General features: G+C 33.7%; 2 protein-coding genes across 2 annotated transcripts; both read right to left on the minus strand.

The window, feature by feature from the left end:
- Positions 1 to 608: 608 nt before the first annotated feature.
- On the minus strand, positions 609 to 2,375 carry LOC132562754 (uncharacterized; the record flags this gene model as incomplete). The annotated part of the gene is made up of 3 exons (XM_060227511.1): positions 2,342 to 2,375; positions 1,331 to 1,618; positions 609 to 892 (listed from the first exon to the last, which is right to left on the minus strand). Coding segments are annotated over exons 1-3 (606 nt in total), but the record flags the coding sequence as incomplete, so codon positions are not given.
- Positions 2,376 to 4,511: 2,136 nt separating this feature from the next.
- Positions 4,512 to 18,979, minus strand: LOC132562750 (uncharacterized). The gene is made up of 9 exons (XM_060227508.1): positions 18,670 to 18,979; positions 14,526 to 14,653; positions 14,163 to 14,364; positions 12,206 to 12,232; positions 11,149 to 11,199; positions 9,993 to 10,022; positions 8,673 to 8,774; positions 7,941 to 8,051; positions 4,512 to 6,382 (listed from the first exon to the last, which is right to left on the minus strand). Exons 3-9 carry the CDS (start codon positions 14,347 to 14,349, stop codon positions 6,315 to 6,317), a joined length of 576 nt encoding a protein of 191 aa, XP_060083491.1. The 5' UTR covers positions 14,350 to 14,364; positions 14,526 to 14,653; positions 18,670 to 18,979; the 3' UTR covers positions 4,512 to 6,314.
- Between the last annotated feature and the right edge of the window lie 2,030 nt (positions 18,980 to 21,009).

The following is a 21,009-nucleotide window of genomic DNA, read 5'->3' on the forward strand; positions in this document are numbered from 1 at the left end:
TAACTTACTGTAGAATAGTAGATGATAGAATGCGTCTGTATTACCAACCTGACATAACTTACTGTACAGTAATAGATGATAGAAAGGCGCTGTATTACTTATCTGATATAACTTACTGTACAGTAGTAGATGACAGAATTATCTGTGTTACCAAACCAATCTGACATAACTTACTGTACAGAAGTAGATGATAGAATGTGTCTGTATTACCAATCTGACATAACTTACTCTACAGAAGTAGATGATAGTATGTGTCTGTATTACCAATCTGACATAACTTACTGTACAGTAATAGATGATAGAATGTGTCTGTATTACCAATCTGACATAACTTACTGTACAGTGGTAGATGGTAGAATGTGTCTCTATTACCAACCTGACACAACTCACTGCGCAGTAGTAGATGATAGAATGTGTCTGTATTACCAATCTGACATATCTCCCTGCGCAGTAGTAGATGATAGAATGTGTCTGTATTATCAATCTGACATAACTCACGGTACAGTGTTAATGATAGAATGTGTCTGTATTATCAATCTGACATAACTCACTGTACAGTGTTAATGATAGAATGTGTCTGTATTACCAATCTGATATAACTTACTGTAAAGTAATAGATGATAGAATGTGTCTGATAGTCCAATGATACATTGGTATTCCCTGACATCTGACAGTTGTACATTGCTGATCAGTAGACTATAGATTCCGTTCTGATTGGTAACAGCGAGTCTCGACTTTATTGAGTCTTCTAGGTTCGGGTTGATTAATGTTCCGTCGGTGTAAACAAATCCAGTAGAAGTGACAGACCACGATGTACCACCACCAGTATCAGGACATTGTAATGTTACTGTTCCTCCCTGTCTGGTGTGTACTGGACTGGCTGATGTCACACCTTCAGAATTCGTCAGGATGCAAATAGAAACAAAAATGAGACTCTGGAATTGTTTTGTCTTCTAGATGATAATAAGAAGAGCTTAGGCTATTTATAAGTCTGTGTTTGTTGTATGTTTACGTCAATTTCATGTTATGTGTTATATATCGGTATACATCGAAATTTATTTTTTTTATTTGACAATATTTAAACATTGTTTTGTTGGTAAATCGTTATATATCTTACAAACACTCGTTCTATTATTAGAGGTCTGTTGCCAAAACACCAATAGTTTATTTCTAACTACATGTGAAATCCATGGATACCGATTATTCAGCTTTGCCATATTTGTAAATGTAAATAATCTAATGCACGATTATCGCATTTCAAATATGTACATGTATATATCCTAGCGTCCTTGGACTGAAACTTTCCTGTGTGACACATCCTTATGCATACCTTGTACAATGACCATCTGTAGATCCATTGTCCCGTCAACCATACATATATATATCCCGATGTCAAGCGACTGGAACTTTGTAAATGAGAGTGTATAACTCCCTCCTGTGTGACTCGCAGATATCCGTGATTTAACAATGCCAGAAAGATCAGCTTCAACTGTAGTTCCTGTGACATACAGGGTACCTCCGGGTGCAGTCCAGCTAAGAATCGTAGCCTGGTCATCAGCCGGACAGGTCAATGTGACGGGGGTGTTAATCTGGATATATACTGGTGTGATGCTTTGGCCTGAAATCGTCAAATGATTTCTGCATGAGAATTTTTCACAAATATATTAGAAGGTATATGACAGTCTTTTTTTTTTTTTTAGAAAAGTTCAGTCTTAAGGCCATCAATTGCATTGATAGATTGATATTAAACGGCAAATCTATTAACATTATAATACAGGATATGAGTCAAATATTTGGTTGGATTTAGTCGCAACGAATTCTCCATTAGATTAGCACCATTGTGTTGGATTCTCCAAATAGAGGTGAGAAAGCACCATTCATCCTTGTTTATTTGTTAAACAATTGTACTATTTTGGCTGATCATCTGTATATCATTATTACCGTTCGTTCTAATATATATCATGAGATATTTATAGCATATATGACATACATACATATATATAGAAGTACCTTAAAATGCTGTGTGTATCCATAAGATATTCGAAAAGAATAAAATCAACACAACAACTGTATTCCGCTAAAGTTTTCAGGTCTAACGGCCATCTTCAGGCAAACATTCTGGAGATGGCCGTTAGTGGGATACAGTTTTGTTGATTTTATTCTTTTCAAATATTTATATATATTTGTGTGTGTGCGCGCGCGCGCGCGCGCGCGTGTGTGTGTGTGTGTGTGTGTGTGTGTGTGTGTGTTTCCGACAAACTGTCGGCATAAGGGTAGAAAATTATGACATAATAGGGGTGGGGTTTTTTGCCCTCTTGAAGTTTGAGAAGGTTTTTCTTACCTTCATATAGCAGATGGTCAGCTGTTACAGGCATCTCTTTTGGGCATATGCCGATAGCAATTGTCTTATAATTATTGATAGTTAATGTGTTGATTCGAGAGGAGGGTGTTAGTGGGTAATGCACGTTTAAGGTTTCATCCGAGACCAGGTCTTTTCCCCAGTTTTCCGGGACAAGGCTAATTTTTGCAGAATCCCAGAAACGAAATAAATAAATAAAGGTAATTAAGATGTTGATTTGGAATTAATCATTTGCCAAAATTCGATGTGATTCGTAACAAGAATTGGCAGATTGACTTTTGAAATGTAGGACTAAAACACAGCTAAGCAACTTCGAGTCAAAAGTCGGGTTATACATAATTTATTCTGCTAGAGTTTTATAGAGTAAATAAAAAAAAGTATATAACATCCCTGTCAGTGCTTAGAGGATGCTGGACACTAAGTCAAGTATGTTTATATCGATTTGAAGAATACATTATAAAGCATGATATAACCAATTCAATAATTGAGCTATCTGTCATAGGCGTATAACACATGTGGAGCTGTTGTATATATAGTGTTACTTATGTGTATCACTGTAGCTAAAACACAGATATTTAATACAGGGAGACTGTACGAGGCCGCAAATATAATATAACATGGTAAAGATCTTTTGTTATTTGGCTTGGTGTCGAAATCATTTAAATGTTTTTTGTTGTATGTGCAACATCTAACATATCACGTCACACATATTAGAGTTAGTCTTTACTAGCAGACGATATTTGTTTTTGCGGGAGTACTATAACATCTACAGGTTTTTTTTCAACAGTGAATATGTAGCACGTTGGTCGTAACCTACTTAGCCGATTATGTGGATGGTTGTCAGGTATGGCGTTCAATTAATTTGAGAGTCATTATCAATAAATAGATAGAGGTAGATTTGACAAACATATCAAATTATCATTATAGTTATTGTCGTCATAAGATGACATCAACTGACGATAAACCACGTACCTTGTACAACAACGTATGTTACAGTAATTATCAACAGCATAGAGAGGAACATGGTGGTCCACCTATCTACCATGTTAAATTTCCGTGTTAATTCAACGAGGAAGTTTAAATGCTGTGCTAAATATAACAACACATTGTTGACATTTGTGTGTGAAAACAACTCTGAAAGTATTGTTCAAAAAGTCATCGTTATAACTTTGTTATCCAATATTACAGTACTACTTTGTCGCGATATGTACCATTACTCATTTGCCATCATATATACTACTATAACTTTGTCACCCTATGTACCATTATTACATAATCGCCCTATGTACCATTATTACATAATCACCCTATGTACCGTTATTACGGTGTCCCCTATGTACCATTATTACTTTGTCACCCTATGTACCATTATTACTGTGTCACCCTATGTATCATTATTACATAATCATCCTATGTATCACTATTACTTTGTCACATTATGTATCATTATTACATAATCACCCTATGTACCAATATTACATAATCACCCTATGTACCATTATTACTGCGTCACCCTATGTATCACTATGTCATTATCACCTTATGTACCATAACTATTGTGTCATCATATATACCATTATCACTTTGTCACTCTATATACTGGTATTACTTTGTCACCTTCTGTACCATTGTTACCTTGTCACAGTATAAATGAGTAAAACTTATGATTTTCTGTATCAATAATACATCGTCAAGATGCATATGATTTCGTGTAATTACAAAAATATGTTATTTAAATCAAAACATCACCAAGTTTTTTTTAATCATTTTATTTTCTATTTTTCTATAAGAGCTTTTACAAATAAAATTGTGTAAACTGATCTACAAAAAAAAGTATATTGGATGTACATAAATACATAATGTACACTAGCAAGCCTTCAAATAAAGCAGGTATTTATGTAAATTCTAACACTGGGTTTGACATCAAAGGAAACAATTTGACTATATGCAAATGTTTTTACAAAATCATTTAAAATAACAATTTTTTTAACATTTTAGGCCGCAGACATTTTAAGCTCTTAATCGTTTAAAATTTCGTTTCGTTATATTCTCAATCCTTCAAGAGATCCGTGAAAATGAGTAGCAAACAATCAAAAGATAAAAATGTTATATAAACTTGATTACATATAAGTATAAAAACAAAACAGATATATAACCATGTACCACTGAATCAACTCCAGTCGGAATGTTACGATATTAATCAGCCACTGTATACAGTGTTTGTATGGTAATTAATGTTTAGGACAATTACTATCAGAAACAGTAAGAAATCATTTGTTTATGATTAAAACAGTAATTCATCTAAAAGTTCTATATGATCTTCACTGATTTAATATAAAACTAAGGGAGACAACATTATAATACAGATTATACAGATTTTGGTACAGATTTACGTTAGATGACCTGAATGAACACACTAAAATCAGCAGGACTGATTAGGAATCAATCAACACACAAATCATTTAAGTGTAATAATATAAACATGTATTTATCATCTTTTGAATTTTATCGACAAGTAATTTAGCAACTTATTTTTTAAACTTAAATAATTGTAAACCTGACAGATAAATTTAGGAAACTAGTTTTTTTTCTGTTTTGTTTCAACAAGCCTTTGCGAGTACAAATGAGGAGTCTTATAAATCACATACCAAATGGAATTGAATATGCAAATGATGAAGAAAACAATCATTTCTATGATAAATATTTCAACTGTACATCTGAGGTTGTTATTGTTCAGGCACAACACAATCTGTAAATATGTAACGTCATAGCATTTTCTATGGCAACGTCACAATAATCTATATTTACACATAATTATATATATATATAACGTTACTATCATTTTACACTAGTGTAATGTAGTATATTCATCAAAGACAAAGTCAGTCATGGGATTTCATCATAAAACTGATAATGCATTTATTTAAAAAGACATCTATTTACTTTTATAAAAGTAATGTATAAAAATATTTATTCACTGTTACATATTACACAATGAATGATTAAATCTGTAAAGTCCCCGCTGATTCTTAGAGATATCAACTAAACATTATTTTCAAAAAAACAATCAGTTGAGCAGGTGCCATCACCAGCAAAAAACAGTTATTCAATGTACGAGAGGGAACCAGAGAACAAACTCAGTATGTAAAGGCAGACTTGTACATGTAATCAAAAAACCTATATTCGGACACCAGTGTCATGTGACCTGTTAAAAATCTCACACAAATACATAATATTTGTGTTAATACATCAGACTTATGTAGTATAAAAAGATATCGATGTAGCTCATAACACCATGTTTATTTGCATTAAAATGACTGCAATAAACATCTCGCCATCACTTTTCATGAAATTCATTCAGATTAGTAAAAAATCTTAGTGACAACAATACATACAAACTTCCTATCATACATATGTAATTAAGGTGGTGTGAATCCATCACTTTTATCTAAAATAACGTGTTTTGAGTAAAACGCAGTATATCTTAAATATCGATATAAGGTTAAACACACTACAAACCAAGCATCCGTGAGACGTGATTAATTATCGAAAGTACACCTTTCAATAAAAACTAGAATGGGTTGTTGTTGTTCAAATTCCCTGGCATACATTACTACTCATATTTCAAGAATATATATATATATATATATAATATACTTGCTTATTATGCTATATCATTCATGAGTGAAAAACAATGTAAATGAATGATTTAGCATTTTAAAGATAGCAATGAATGATAGGTGGGTGTAGTATTAGTGTATTTTTTGACAAACATCATAAGAGTATTCCTATTCCAAAGAAAAACAAATACATTGACCCTTTTTTAAAGTTACAATGCAATATCTCTAATGTTGAAATGAATATTTAAAATATTTCACTAAAAAGAGATATATATGGAATCAGCATAACAGCCAGGTACTTGATGTGTTGTTGTCTAAATAATCTAGTTTTGCCTCTATTGTTCATTTGATACTGGTGTCATGTCCAAAAGTCCCTTGTTTACGGCCTGAGTCAATGAACCATCTGTAACAAACAAAACACAGAATGATTATATTATTATGTATGGTAGCAGAAAGCTGTGTATAAACAAGACATTTATTTATTAGATCCTTTGGTGTGATACTTCGTTAAATAATGATAAAAGAAAATATCAATACCTGACCAGGATCACTCATCAATCAAAATTCAATAAAACTAAGGCATAGTCTGACTGGAAGACAGATTTACACTGAGACTCTTGAAAACATACAATGGAATAATGCCATAAGTTTCAGAATAGTGTCCTCTACAAAATACAATTCAGGAAAACTAGGCCAAAGAGAGAAGAAGACTCTTGAAAACATACAAGTAGATAAGGCCATGTATTTTGGCCATCTGTTTCAACGATAACATCCGACAGATAATTCATCGTAATCCAAATATGCTAGGTCACGTTCTCTAATGATTACAACAGATAGAACAACGGAATCAACAGGCATGGATGAAGGTAACAAACCTCAAACATAACAAGTTTCACTTCGCACAAAGAAACAGAATATTTCCAAATGAGATCACTGTGACCATCGTAATTTTTTTCCATAATTAATATCAAACCTGCATCTTTCGAATCCGTGTTTTGATTTTGTCTGTCAGTAAACTACATCTTTTGCGATATTTGGAAAAGCACATGCATTTCGAATTAACAACAAGAATGTAAACACTGAAGGATAGGACAACAAGATTGCTGCTCTCCAGAAATGGAAAGTTCACAGTAAAGAAAACTGGAGTGATTGTGCTTATAATTCAGCTAGATGGAAAACTGTCAATGTTGAACTCATTATGGTAACAGATTTAAATAAGCGGTGGATGTAGAATAACCTATCGAGTCCATGCATAATTTCAAATTCTGAGGGGAATATACGATGTACATGGTCAATAAACATAGCTGAAAAAGAAAGTGACCCTTGAAGGTCTAGTGACCTATATTCAGCCTCATATATAAACAAAACATGTCAGCAAACAGACGTTTTCCACATGTGTGCAAATAGAAATATTTCCTCTACTAATTTAAACTTTCATAATTTTCATGAATGATCTCAAATAATTTGCCATTTCATATGAGGATACAGAAAACTGTTGTAGACTTCCTATTTTTGTGATTTTCACAAACTGCGTGTATGTCTGCACCTTTAAGTTTCTGCCTCACCCACTATAAATCTCACTTCCTTTGTAATTTTGTCCCATGAGCTTACTGACTGCCTTATGACTCGCTCTCAATAAACCTCCCTTACACTTTGTATTTTTGCCTCTTGTGGTGTTAATCTCCCTGTGTGTCTATAAAGCTGACTCCCCCGCCTTAGTTATTACAAATCCTTTTCATTTCTGCTTCATTTTCTATAAATTCACCTTGGCCCTTTATATTGTGCCTAGCCCCTCAGTGATCCATATCGCCCTCTGTATTGTGCCTAGCGCCTCAGGGATCCATATCGCCCTCTGTATTTCTACAAATCAAAACTTACTAACATAAAAAGTAATTATTAAGAAAGTGTTTGTTATAATCAGAATTTAGTACAGCTGACATCTAAAACAAAACAACACTTACCACGTTTGTCATGCTTGGACTTGATCACAAAAACAATAATTGCGATGACGATGGACAACGAAACTAAACTGATCACCAATCCAACAATGGTCAATGCCAAGCTAATGTCCTCTGCAAGAAAACAACACAGATGTATTTTTATGCCTCTATAACGATCAACAGGGTCATGGTGCTTTCAGGGAAATGATATTACCAACACAATAAAAATACGTGAATCACGTTGAAACCTAATGAAAATGTAGAATGTGCATAACATAGCTGTCATCCAAATTGTTATGGATTTAAACCACTTAAAATAAAAAAAGTTACACTCATTTTTTTAAAAGTGAAAACTGACTGTATGTGCCATCTTCGTAAGAGATAATGTGAGACCCTTGTGTCACAAAATTCAACATTCTTTTAGTTAAAGACGTTAAGGCTCTTTTTATAAGTAAAATGGATTGCACAATTCCTGAACAGTGATTTATTTTTACATATCACTTTTAGTCAATTTCACCCCTTTAGGTCTAACAAGTCAGCCCCTAGTGGCCAACTATGTTAAACACATGTATGCGCATGCCATCAAGCTGTCTTCTGATGCTACTTTCAAACTGCCTACATTAACAGCAATAACGTCATCATTGCAATTTTGTTTCCAGTATGTAAAAGAGTAGTTAAGTTATGTTATGAGTCTAAAGACTAGGTATCAATATATCAGACGACAACCATGGCAACAAATTTACTAAAACTTACCATTTACTGTATCGGATAGCATATAACCAGCAACTACACATCCCAAGCCAGTGACACCTACTAATATATATGCTATTACCAGGTCAAAGCGCTTGTTCCAGACTACAATGTAAGAAATATCATTATATACATACGACAATAGCCTCATAGTTACTTATATTGAAGCCCACTAATATTTATCCTTCCATCAGCTTTAAATAACACAATATTCATGTCCTTCTAACTATTTCATAAGATATGCCAATTACCACCAAGTCTCTACCTGTAATAAGCTTATTTATCTTTTTTACAAGTAGCCAGGAAGTGTCCAATCACTCCCTGTAGGAAACCAAATCATCTATTTTAAAATAAAAACCAGTAAGTGTCACGCCTTTCCTTCATTTTCATGAACCCATCGTTATCATTCCTTGTAACAAGCCTTATCGGAGTTACATGTTGCACTGTGTATAATCAGGCATCTACGTGCGAGTATGATGATACACAAATTCTAAAGCTGAAAGCAAAACAATTTTCAATTGTTCATCGACAATTCCTGATCTAGAAAAGTTGTTATAGTATTATATAACAAGTTTTGACAAGTTTGACCATTGAATTCAGCAGCGATGCATTGTCATCATCTTTTTTCTTTAATTGCCAAAAGACCACCATACCTGAAGAAGATATGGGTATGTTACCATATGATACAAAGCAAATTTCCAGGGTAAACACCAATGGGATAAGCAGTACTTTGCAAATCAGACTGGTATAATAGTGGTGTAAAGTAAAAACTAACCATAACTCTGCTACCCTCTAAAACACATTTTAATTCATGAATGAATTGATGTTTTTAGAATGCGTTTCTTTTTTCGTTCTGTGTATTTCTTTCTCACACTTTAAACAGTTAATAAACAATGCAGTTGGACATTGTCTTCCACTTTTCACATTAAACCTAAATTGTACTTTTTTCTGATTAAAGGGTATCTTCCAACAAGAAGTCATATACTAAATTTAAGTGATCCCTAAGTGTCCGCCAGCTCTGCAGGCGACACAATAAAACTTAGTCAAGATCACTGTATTTATCAATGTATACATTACCCCTGATATTGATCCATAGTCCAGTGCTCTTCAGGAGTCAATTTATTATCCAACGTTGTGAAAACTAATTTCAAAATAGTTGAAATGTGTTATTGGAGAAATTTCTCCCCATTGACATATTTGTTTATCAGGTTACTAAGCAGTGCATATTGTATGACAGAGTTGTAAAATATCTAGACTTTGCATCTGCCAATTAAGATTAAAGTCATTTTATTAAAGGAAATAAGTCACAAATTTGATACTTACGAGGTTTACAGCATGTTAGTAAGACTATGCCTGAAAAAAAAGAAATATGAAAAGCATGATCACTCTGTATGTATTGAATATATATAATACAAAGAGACTAAGGGACCAAAATGTTGCATGAGTTTGATGCGCGTGAACATGTACCAAATTTGAAACTAAATACAGCAGCATTTCTAAAATGAATAAGAAAATATTTCATCCAAACGTGGTTAGATTTTAACATCAACATGTAAAGAGAACTGATGTACAGATGTAACATGTCTGGTATTTCAATTAGGTGTACAGTGGTCATGTTGTTCCTCAACTGCCATGAAAAGAAAACATTTGCTTGATATGTAAGTTTTACTCTCTCTAATTTGATCTCTAACTTTTCATTTAAAATGAAATAAGAGTTTGTTCTTCCAATCTCAGGTCAACACTTTGCTTTCATGGTTTGAAATAAAAACTATAAATATTTCATACTAATACTTATTATAAAAGAACAAATAATAAGCATTGCCAATTTTCAGATTATTAAAAAGTCTACTTTTTTTCATGAAAGTGCAACTTCCTGTTCTTGTCACGGAGTCTACTCAAAATCTTAAAATGATAACCGAGAATACTGCAAGATATTTAAAAGATATGCTTGTTCTGTGCAAAAAAAAACTATTTATAATCAAATCATATATAGAACTGGTAATCAGTCATAATAACAAACGTGAGAACGATACTGAAGTTTCTGATGATTAATTTAAGTATACCAAGGGTTATAGTGGCGACATCAAACGGCTAAAAAACAAAAGGCAGTAAGTCTACAAAATATTTTTTAGTCAAAATGTTATTTATGGAAATACAACCTTAGGCTCTGACAGTTAGGTTTACCAATTCGTCATACCAAAGTATTGATTTACGTATCTGAACTGAGAGACGAAATATCACTACATAAATATAATGTTGAAACACAAACAATAATACGGACATATTAACTTCAAAATTAGCTCATCTATATACTGTCGAATTGCACTGTGGTTCAAGTAAACAGAATCTCAAATAATGCCGATCATATATATATATATATATATATATATATATATATATATAAGGTTTAAACTGATCAAGCAGTACCATAATACATTATGGTCTTTAAGGTCAAGCTATACAGTCTTAATTGACTTACCAGTGATGGCATATGCTAAGACATAATTACAGCTTAAGATCAGGAGTCCAGCTGAAAACAAGTAAAATAGGTCAAACTGAGAAGAATAATTCAACTTCTTAAGGTCAATATGAATCTTGCTAGGTCATTTCATATCTATAAGGGATTGTATAAGACCAATTCTTCATATTGATGTTGCAAATAGCAAACTAATGCTGTTCCGTCGTCCTAGGATAAGCCCTCAAAATTAATATGAGGAAATTGCAAAAAAAGAAATATTAGGAATGTATCATACTATTTTTCCTGCATTGTTCATTGTTATCAATGGCAAAGATATGTTATCTTAAAGTGATTTGCTGAAATATTGCTGTTCAATTTAGATCTACAGTTGACGGACTTGGAGAGGTTTAATAATATATGTCATCCCTCAGAAAGTGGTTGTATGTCTTTTGATTCCATAAACCCTTTTCCTGATCTCTTCTGTAATATCTAAATTTCATGTTGTTAAGGACTAAATGCAGGAAGAGTCTATTTTACATTTACATATCATGCAACACTTGACCAAACGTCTTTAATAGCATTGCTTATTTTATGAATGAATACATAAAAAGGCGCCACTCTTCTGTTTATAATTAAGAGGAAAATCTACATCCCTTTATAATTTGACATTTCAATCTCTTGTATCGTGTAGTGCAAATTTGATACTCTATTCATGTCCAGCATCTATGAAGGTCAATATTAAGGATCTTGTTGCTGGCCATTGTAGTACAAATATAGTTTACACATGGTTACACTATATGAATGCATGCACAACTACATAGCAATACAGAAGGTCCTGGATACATAAGCGTTATGCTTCACTTAGTTCACTTAGATATATTGAATGTTTTTGCTGGAGAAAAAAATTCTATAAATCATAATAGTAATTATAAATGCTTTCACACTAAATGAACTCTTTGACTCTTTGTACATTCAATTTTTTTCATTGTTGCTTTCTATGCTGCAGTTTAATCTATTTTAGATCAGTATGCTGTAATTTCCAATTTTGAAATGAATGAAAGATTTAAAGTATACTTACTTGAAAGTCCTACAGCAATAGGGGGCTCTTAAAATGGTTAAAAAAAAGGAAAGAGTTATTATATGACAATAACTGCAGTCAGAAATAGAAGTTATAAACAAAAATGATATCTAAAAAGGCATAACAGATATGATATTGAGGATCTTTACCGGCTGCAAGCACATGTCGGAAATTAAAATAAAAGAAACAAGAGGCCCAGAGGGCCTGTATCGCTCCCCTGGATCTTTATGACCAACACTACTATATCTGTGCATATGTTCCACGTTTAACACATTTGACCCCTGTGGTCTTGACTATGGGTCGAAGTCATTTTTTTTTTTACTTTCTTGGACTTCATAAAAGGAACATACTGGCCACATATAATTATTCTAGGCTTTTCCATATTTCAGAAGAAGTTGTTTAAAACGATTTAACACATTTGACCTCAGTGACCTTGAATATGGGTCAAGGTCATTTCTTCTTGCAAACTTTGTTGGGCTTCATCAAAGGAACCTTCCAGCCATATATAACAATTCCAAGCCTTCCATTATTTTTGAAGAATTTGTTTAAAGGTTTTTTGTCACATTTGACCTGTGTGACCTTGAATATGGGTCAAGGTCTTTTTTTTTTTTTTTTTCAAACTTTGTTTGGCTTCATCAAAGGAACCTTCCAGCCAAATATGATAACTGTACGCCTTTCAGTATTTCAGAAGAAGTTGTTTAAATGAAATTTTGATGGACGCTGGACACCCTTTGGGCCAGGTGAGCTTTAAAAAAAGGTAATCATCTGCATATGTTTACAAATGAACCATTCACTGTGATTTTTATCTAAACATTGCCAATGCTGGAACTAAACATCAACCAATAAACCTAAAAAAAATCTAATAGAACGACAGAAATGTATTGAATATCAAGATATACTTCCGGAACCTTTCTAGTCACTAAAATCATCTCCAAGAATCCAGTCAGTAAAATCATCTCCAAGAATCCAGTCACTAAACTCATCTCCAAGAAGCCAGTCACTAAAATCATCTCCAAGAATCCAGTCACTAAAATCATCTCCAAGAATCCAGTCACTAAAATCATCTCCAAGCATCCAGTCACTGAAATCATCTCCAAGAATCCTGTCACTAAAATCATCTCCAAGAATCCAGTCACTAAAATCATCTCCAAGAATCCAGTCACTAATATCATCTCCAAGAATCCAGTCACTAAAATCATCTCCAAGAATCCAGTCACTAAAATCATCTCCAAGAATCCAGCCACTAATATCATCTCCAAGAATCCAGTCACTAATATCATCTCCAAGAATCCAGTCACTAATATCATCTCCAAGAATCCAGTCACTAAAATCATCTCCAAGAAGCCAGTCACTAAAATCATCTCCAAGAATCCAGTCACTAAAATCATCTCCAAGAATCCAGTCACTAATATCATCTCCAAGAAGCCAGTCACTAAAATCATCTCCAAGAATCCAGTCACTAAACTCATCTCCAAGAATCCAGTCACTTATATCATCTCCAAGAATCCAGTCACTTATATCATCTCAAAGAATCCTGTCACTAATATCATCTCCAAGAATCCAGTCACTAAAATCATCTCCAAGAAGCCAGTCACTAAAATCATCTCCAAGAATCCAGTCACTAATATCATCTCCAAGAATCCAGTCACTTAAATCATCTCCAAGAATCAAAGGATATATCTCTTTAACAGAGGTTGATATTTCTACTTCCTGTTTTATGATTCCAACAGAAGCATGAACAGTTTCTTTCAGTAATTTTCATTAACTTATGATAATTTGACCATAAATTCAACTAATTGAACATTCTGTGTTGTCCTTTTTATCTATAACAAGTGAAGACTCGAGTACATAGTGCATTCGTGGATTCTAACTAGAAAATTATATGAATGCTAAAGTTTGTAGTGTCACCCGTAAGATTTATATAACTACAAACTATAAATAGCAAAACTATCCTTACCTGGAAAATCAAACCTTTGACTTGTGGGGTTACTGACAATTTTTTGGTCAATGATTCTGGCCTCTATCTGGAATTGAACAGTTTTTCCTACCAAACTGGTGCTGTTGAGTTGGCAGTATCTGATGACTGTATACTCATGTGGATCACATCCATCTGTCCCATTGGTGTGCGATACTTCATTAGACATATCTAGAGAATGTTGCTATAATATATAGAAAATAAAAAAGTCTACCATGGTAACATGTAGGGTCCAGACAAGTGAGTTTAAGATACGTTGTAAAAAGTGTGACAATATTCAAAAGTGAACACTGCAGTACTAGAAACCTGCACTATTGCATAAGGTGTAAGACTATGCAAACATACCCCATCATCAGAAATTAGTTTTGTAGTCAGACTGGAAACTGGGTATACACAGTAAAATTTCCCAGTTAGGTTCTGTGGGAAGTCACCGGATGTTGGATCAGGTGTGAACTGAACAGTAGATGGAACAGCTGTAAAATATGAAGTATGGTTTAAATGAGATCGCCTAAAGAAAACAGATATAGAAAAGAGGCCCAATTGGCTTGCAGAGCTTACCTGATATATATATATATATATATATAACAGCCAAATGCCATCCCTCTGGTCGTATTAACTAATGAGTAGAAGTTGTTTAGAGTTTTTTTTTTATGAAATTTGATCCCTTGATCTTGAACAAAGGCCAAGATCATTTACTTTTGTAAATTTTGTCACATGTCAACACAGAAACATACCAGCCAAATATGCCCCTCAGCCATAAAGTTCATGAATAAACCTTGTTAAGATGTTTAAACAAATATGACATTTAGTAAAAATCATTTAATTTTTACAAATGTTGTTTGGCTTTATCCTAAGAACATACCAGCAAATATTATGCCTCTAGGCCTATATGTTTGTGAAAGGAGTTGTTTAAATATTTTAACAAATTTTACCACTGTGACCTTAAATTTAAGTCAAGTTAAATTACAACCTAGAATAAATGGATTGCTTTCTTTCTTACACGTGTCCTTAAAACTACGTTTAATGACATACATACTGTTTTTATGTGAAATTGAAACATTTCGGAGTGGTATTGTCATGTAATCCATCAAATTAATCATTTGTCTGGCAAGGTGATGGTGCCATTTTTTGGCGTCTACTGCCTTTCTATAAGAATTTTCATTTTCCTCAGATATCACCATCATCAGCGTTTAAATTATAAAAAAAATTGGAAGATTTAAATGTTGACATGATATTGCTTATTTCCCTGAGAAGAAGTTTCATTCAGCAATTAACAAGTCAGTGTCCTTTATTCTAGCATTTTAATTTTGCCCACATACTTTCAGTTTTCAACCGATCTCTTTAGGCTCTGCATATTTTCAATTAACACATAACCATTTGATGAACCAACGTGTATTTATATACATTTTGTCTCATTTACTTGTGTTAAATGCTTTGAGATTGGACAGTTTTGTATTGATCAGTCTAGTTTTACTTATGTTATATACAGAATAAATATAGGAAACATGTGACTTGTGTTATCATTGTTCACTTCCTCCCATCAAACATTTAATCTTCATCCACTGTAAGATTTCAACCATAATATATCAATGTTAACTGTGCCAAGATTTATCCTCCATACAGTGGCTAGCAGGACAGCATGAGATGAACATCGGTATATAATAGCATAAGTACAGGTGGATAGTTGCATAAGCATTACATCAAGCTTGGGAAGGCATAAAGTCAATTTATACACAATAAGATAGCAATCATCGAGAGGATTAGCATTTCAAAATCAACTTTATATAAATGTTATACGAAATATCAAGAAAATACCAACATGACAATATAATTATAATTCAAATTCCATAAGACTAGGGCAAAGTATGTACAATATAAAGATTTACATGGAGACTCCTGAAAACGTACAAGAAGAATAAACCAAGTGTCCCAGAAGAGAAAGCATCTTCTGCTTCATCAACAATACCTATCACATAAAGTAATTTCGGGTTCTCAAATGAGAACAAGGTATACAACAAGGGAACCAACATGCAATTTAATGAACATCAGATAAGTCCAGCTTCGTGTCACACAAAGAAACAAAATGTTTCTCGATGAGATCACTATGGTGACTATAAAACTTCCTCATGATCTTCATCGCCCTGGATCACCTAAAACACTATGTTGTGAGTTTGTCTGATAGTATCCAATATATTGCGCGGTATGATATCGTGTACAGACCCTTGAATATCAATTCAACCGAGAAATGTAAACATCCTGGTTTGGAATGCAGAGATGGAAAAATAGATAAATTGAAAGCATCGCTCTTATCATACAGCTTGTTTGAAAGCTGTCAGTGTAAGGTTGGTTGGAGGAAACAATCCAGTCCCCATTATAAAATACTTCAGACTAAAATTGGACAAATTAAAAAAAGGGAAGCTTTACACTTACTTTACCTACATTGTACTTGAAACTGCCCTCAGGGACCCTGGGTTCTACAGTCACCTTAAAAAATTGACTTCTTTTTTATTTAAAAATGTGTCTGTCCTATTGCAAAGCCCTCTGTCTATTTTCTCAATTTTTAAAACTCCTGTTGACCTTCGAAGGTTGAGCCGATGGCTAATACAAACAGATTCCACAGCCACACTTGATGCTTATGACTACTAAATGTGTTTTTTAAACAATTTTCCAAAATAGCAACTTTTAGGTCAAGATAATTCAAGAAGTTTTGTGAGTATTGATTTTCTCCATTAAACCCAATCATTCTGCCCCACAGGAATCAGACCCAAGATTTGTTCATGATTGGATTAATTTGTGATGTTTCAAATCAACCTACTTGGTATATGTTTATGGCTGGGCTAACAAACATAAGGCTATCAGCACAGCTAAGTGTTAACTTTATATTCTGCAGGTCAGAGCTCATGTCTTATTCTCAGTAGATATCACTAATTTAAGAAAAAAAAAACAGATCGTAGTGGGATTTTGGCACACACCACTGTTTGATATTTATTTAATCACTGACAGTTGGACCTTTTCCCTTCGTTTCTCTTCTCTGTCTTTGCTCTGAATGATAGGACATTTGAACATTCCTTTACAAAAAATGAGATGGCAATCTTTACCTGCCAAATCCAAAATGGCGACCTGGAAGTCATTTTATTTCTTCTGATCAATACCAAAATCAAACGGGCAAAAGGAGACACCAAAGGGAACATACTAGGAAATTTCAGTGCGTCTTAAGGAATAGGGATCACAATCCTTACAAGGCGAAATCCGAGATGGCTGTCTGTGGGTCATTTTGTTTTTTTGATCAGTCTCAAGCTCAAACAGGAACAACAAGGGACGAACGTAAACAAACAGGAAATTTGAGAAAGATCTGTGGTGTAGTTATCAGAAAATAGCGATAACAAACTTTCAAAGTGAAAATCTAAAATGACTGTCAGTCATTTTGTTTTTTTCTAATTAGTCACAAGCTCAAACAGCGACCAAGAGGAAGTTCCACACGGACCAAGAGGAACCTATACATGAAATTTGAGAAATATCTTTACAGTACTTCTTAATGATGACAAACTTTTGAACTCAAAATCAAAGATGGCCACCTCTGGGCCAGTTTTTTTTTTTTCTGATCAAACCCAAAATTAGATGGGCACAACTAGGGACCAAAAGGAACCCATTATTGAAATATGAAGATGATTTATTGGTAGTTCTCAAGAAATAGCAATAACAAACTTGCAAAGGCAAGATCCAAGATGGCTGTCTGTCAGCCATTTTGTTTTTCTGATCAGACCCAAAATCAGGCCAGCACAACAATGGACCAGGGACTACCTACATATGAAATCTAAGAGAGATCCATTTCAGTTCTTCTGATCAGTCCTGAAATCAAAGGATCACAAGGAGAGACAAAATCCAAGATGGCTGTCTGTAGGCCATTTTGTTTTCTGATCAGTCCCAAACTCAAAAAGGCACAACTAGGGACCTAAAGAAACCTATACATGGAATATGAGAATGATCTATAGAGTAATTCTCAAGAAATAGTAATAACAAACTTTAAAAGGTTAAAATTACATGGACACAACTAGAGACCAAGGGAAACCTACATATGAAATTTATGAACGATTCATATTTCACTTTTCAAGGAATAGCGATAACAAATTTCAATGAAAAAAATCCAAAATGGCTGCCTGTCAGCCATTTTTTTATCAGTCCCAAAATCTGACAGGCACAACTTGGGACCAAGGGGAACCTACAAATGCAATTTAAATAAATCCAGCACTTCTCAAGAAATAGTGACAAAATATAATTGTTTACGGACAAATGGACAAGCCCACCATCTGATCTAAAAAAAAAACATTGGCCACTGATAAGTATCAGTACTGAGTTTTGTATTAACTATGATAAAGAGGATATAATTTCATACATAGATGTTTTGTTCAGTTCCAAGAGGTGATTGCTTCTGTGAATAATCAGTTTGGGAAAGTCTCACAAACAGTTTAGATATTTACACGATACTTACTGACTACAGTCAAGTCTTCACCTATTGAATGGTCTGATCCATACTCACATCTCCACTGGAAATTATCCTCAACATATACAAGAGAATGTATATCTAAGTATGTTTCATTTAACAAGGAATTCTGTGATACTTTGTATCTGGGATTTTCATTTGTAGTCCCACATGTTCCATTTGAACAACCCCCTTCATGACCTCCTGATGTTGGCAATTTTGTAAACAAAATTGGTTTGTTTACATCCGGTGTTGAACATTTAAGTCTACATGATGATCCTTTCGTCGCATTTTCACAAAGGTGAAGTGAAATTGAATCTGCAAAAAATAAGAAAACAAAAATTGTACAAAATTGTCAATCAGCTTTTGTCTGACAACTTAAATCTAAAAATGCGTTAAGTGAAATTGAATTCTAAAATTTAAAAAAAATGGGACTTGATTATGACAAACTGCCAGATGGTACATTGCTAGATTCTTTTGTATCAACCAGTACTTACTAAATATTATTGAAACAAGAAATACCAGATGTGAACATAATCATAATTCAAATTCAGATTATATAACAATAGAACGTACTATGAAAAAACTATAGATATACACAAAAAACTTCTGAAAGTGTAAAGGAGAATAAGACCTGGCATTCCAGAAGTGTAAGCGTCTTCTACTTCGGCTACAACATCCAATACCAGTGAAACACATTGAGTAAACAGTGGAATACATTAAGTAGACAGTGAAACACATTGTGTAGACAGTGGAATACATTGAGTAGACAGTGGAATACATTAAGTAGACAGTGGAATACATTGAGTAGACAGTGGAATACATTAAGTAGACAAGTAGACAGTGGAATACATAGACAGTGGAATACATTAAGTAGACAGTAGAGTATATTGAGTAGACAGTGGAATACATTCAGTAGACAGTGGAATACATTCAGAAGACAGTGGAATACATTAAGTAGACAGTGAAATACATTGTGTAGACAGTGGAATACATTCAGTAGACAGTGGAATACATTCAGTAGACAGTGGAATACATTAAGTAGACAGTGGAATACATTAAGTAGACAGTGGAATACATTAAGTAGACAGTGGAATACATTGAGTAGACAGTGGAATACATTCAGTAGACAGTGGAATACATTAAGTAGACAGTGGAATACATTAAGTAGACAGTGGAATACATTGAGTAGACAGTGGAATACATTAAGTAGACAGTGGAATACATTCAGTAGACAGTGGAATACATTCAGTAGACAGTGGAATACATTCAGTAGACAGTGGAATACATTAAGTAGACAGTTGAATACATTAAGTAGACAGTGAAATACATTAAGTAGACAGTTGAATACATTCATTAGAGAGTGGAATACATTGAGTAGACAGTGGAATACATTGAGTAGACAGTGGAATACATGAAGTAGACAGTAGAATACATTCAGTACAGTGGAATACATTGTGTAGACAGTGGAATACATTAAGTAGACAGTAGAATACATTAAGTAGACGGCGGAATACATTAAGTAGACAGTGGAATACATTAAGTAGACAGTGGAATACATTAAGTAGACAGTGGAATACATTCAGTAGACAGTGGAATACATTAAGTAGACAGTGGAATACATTAAGTAGACACTGGAATACATTAAGGAGATAGTTGAGCACATTCAGTAGACAGTGGAATACATTAAGTAGACAGTGGAATACATTAAGTAGACAGTGGAATACATTAAGTAGACAGTGGAATACATTAAGTAGACAGTGGAATACATTAAGTAGACAGTGGAATACATTAAGTAGACAGTGGAATACATTTAGTGGAGAGTGGAATACATTTAGCAGACAGTGGAATACATTAAGATGACAGTGGAATACATTAAGTAGACAGTGGAATACATTAAGTAGACAGTGGAATACATTAAGTAGACACTGGAATACATTAAGTAGACACTGGAATACATTGGGTAGACAGTGGAATGCATTCAGTAGACAGTGGAATACATTAAGTAGACAGTGGAATACATTCAGTAGACAGTGGAATACATTAAGTAGACAGTGGAATACATTCAGTAGACAGTGGAATACATTAAGTAGACAGTGGAATACATTAAGTAGACAGTGGAATACATGCAGTAGACAATGGAATACATTCAGTAGACAGTGGAATACATTCAGTAGACAGTGAAATACATTGAGTAGACAGTGGAATACATTAAGTAGACAGTGGAATACATTAAGTAGACAGTGGAATACATTAAGTAGACAGTGGAATACATTAAGTAGACAGTGGAATACATTAAGTAGACAGTGAAATACATTAAGTAGACAGTTGAATACATTCAGTAGACAG

This window comes from Ylistrum balloti, unplaced genomic scaffold (genome assembly GCF_031769215.1).
Source record: "Ylistrum balloti isolate Yb309-2 unplaced genomic scaffold, AGI_CSIRO_Ybal_v1 Utg371500, whole genome shotgun sequence".
In the NCBI taxonomy this organism is placed as follows: domain Eukaryota; kingdom Metazoa; phylum Mollusca; class Bivalvia; order Pectinida; family Pectinidae; genus Ylistrum; species Ylistrum balloti.

Excerpts from the sequence above, each read along its gene's own strand:
- LOC132562750 (XM_060227508.1), bottom strand. The coding sequence starts at position 14,349 with ATGTCTAATGAAGTATCGCACACCAATGGGACAGATGGATGTGATCCA. Across the intron at positions 10,023-11,148 it reads CTTAGCATATGCCATCACTG|GCATAGTCTTACTAACATGC; the intron begins GTAAGTCAATTA and ends CTTTTTTTTCAG. Across the intron at positions 6,383-7,940 it reads GTCCAAGCATGACAAACGTG|ATGGTTCATTGACTCAGGCC; the intron begins GTAAGTGTTGTT and ends TGTTTGTTACAG.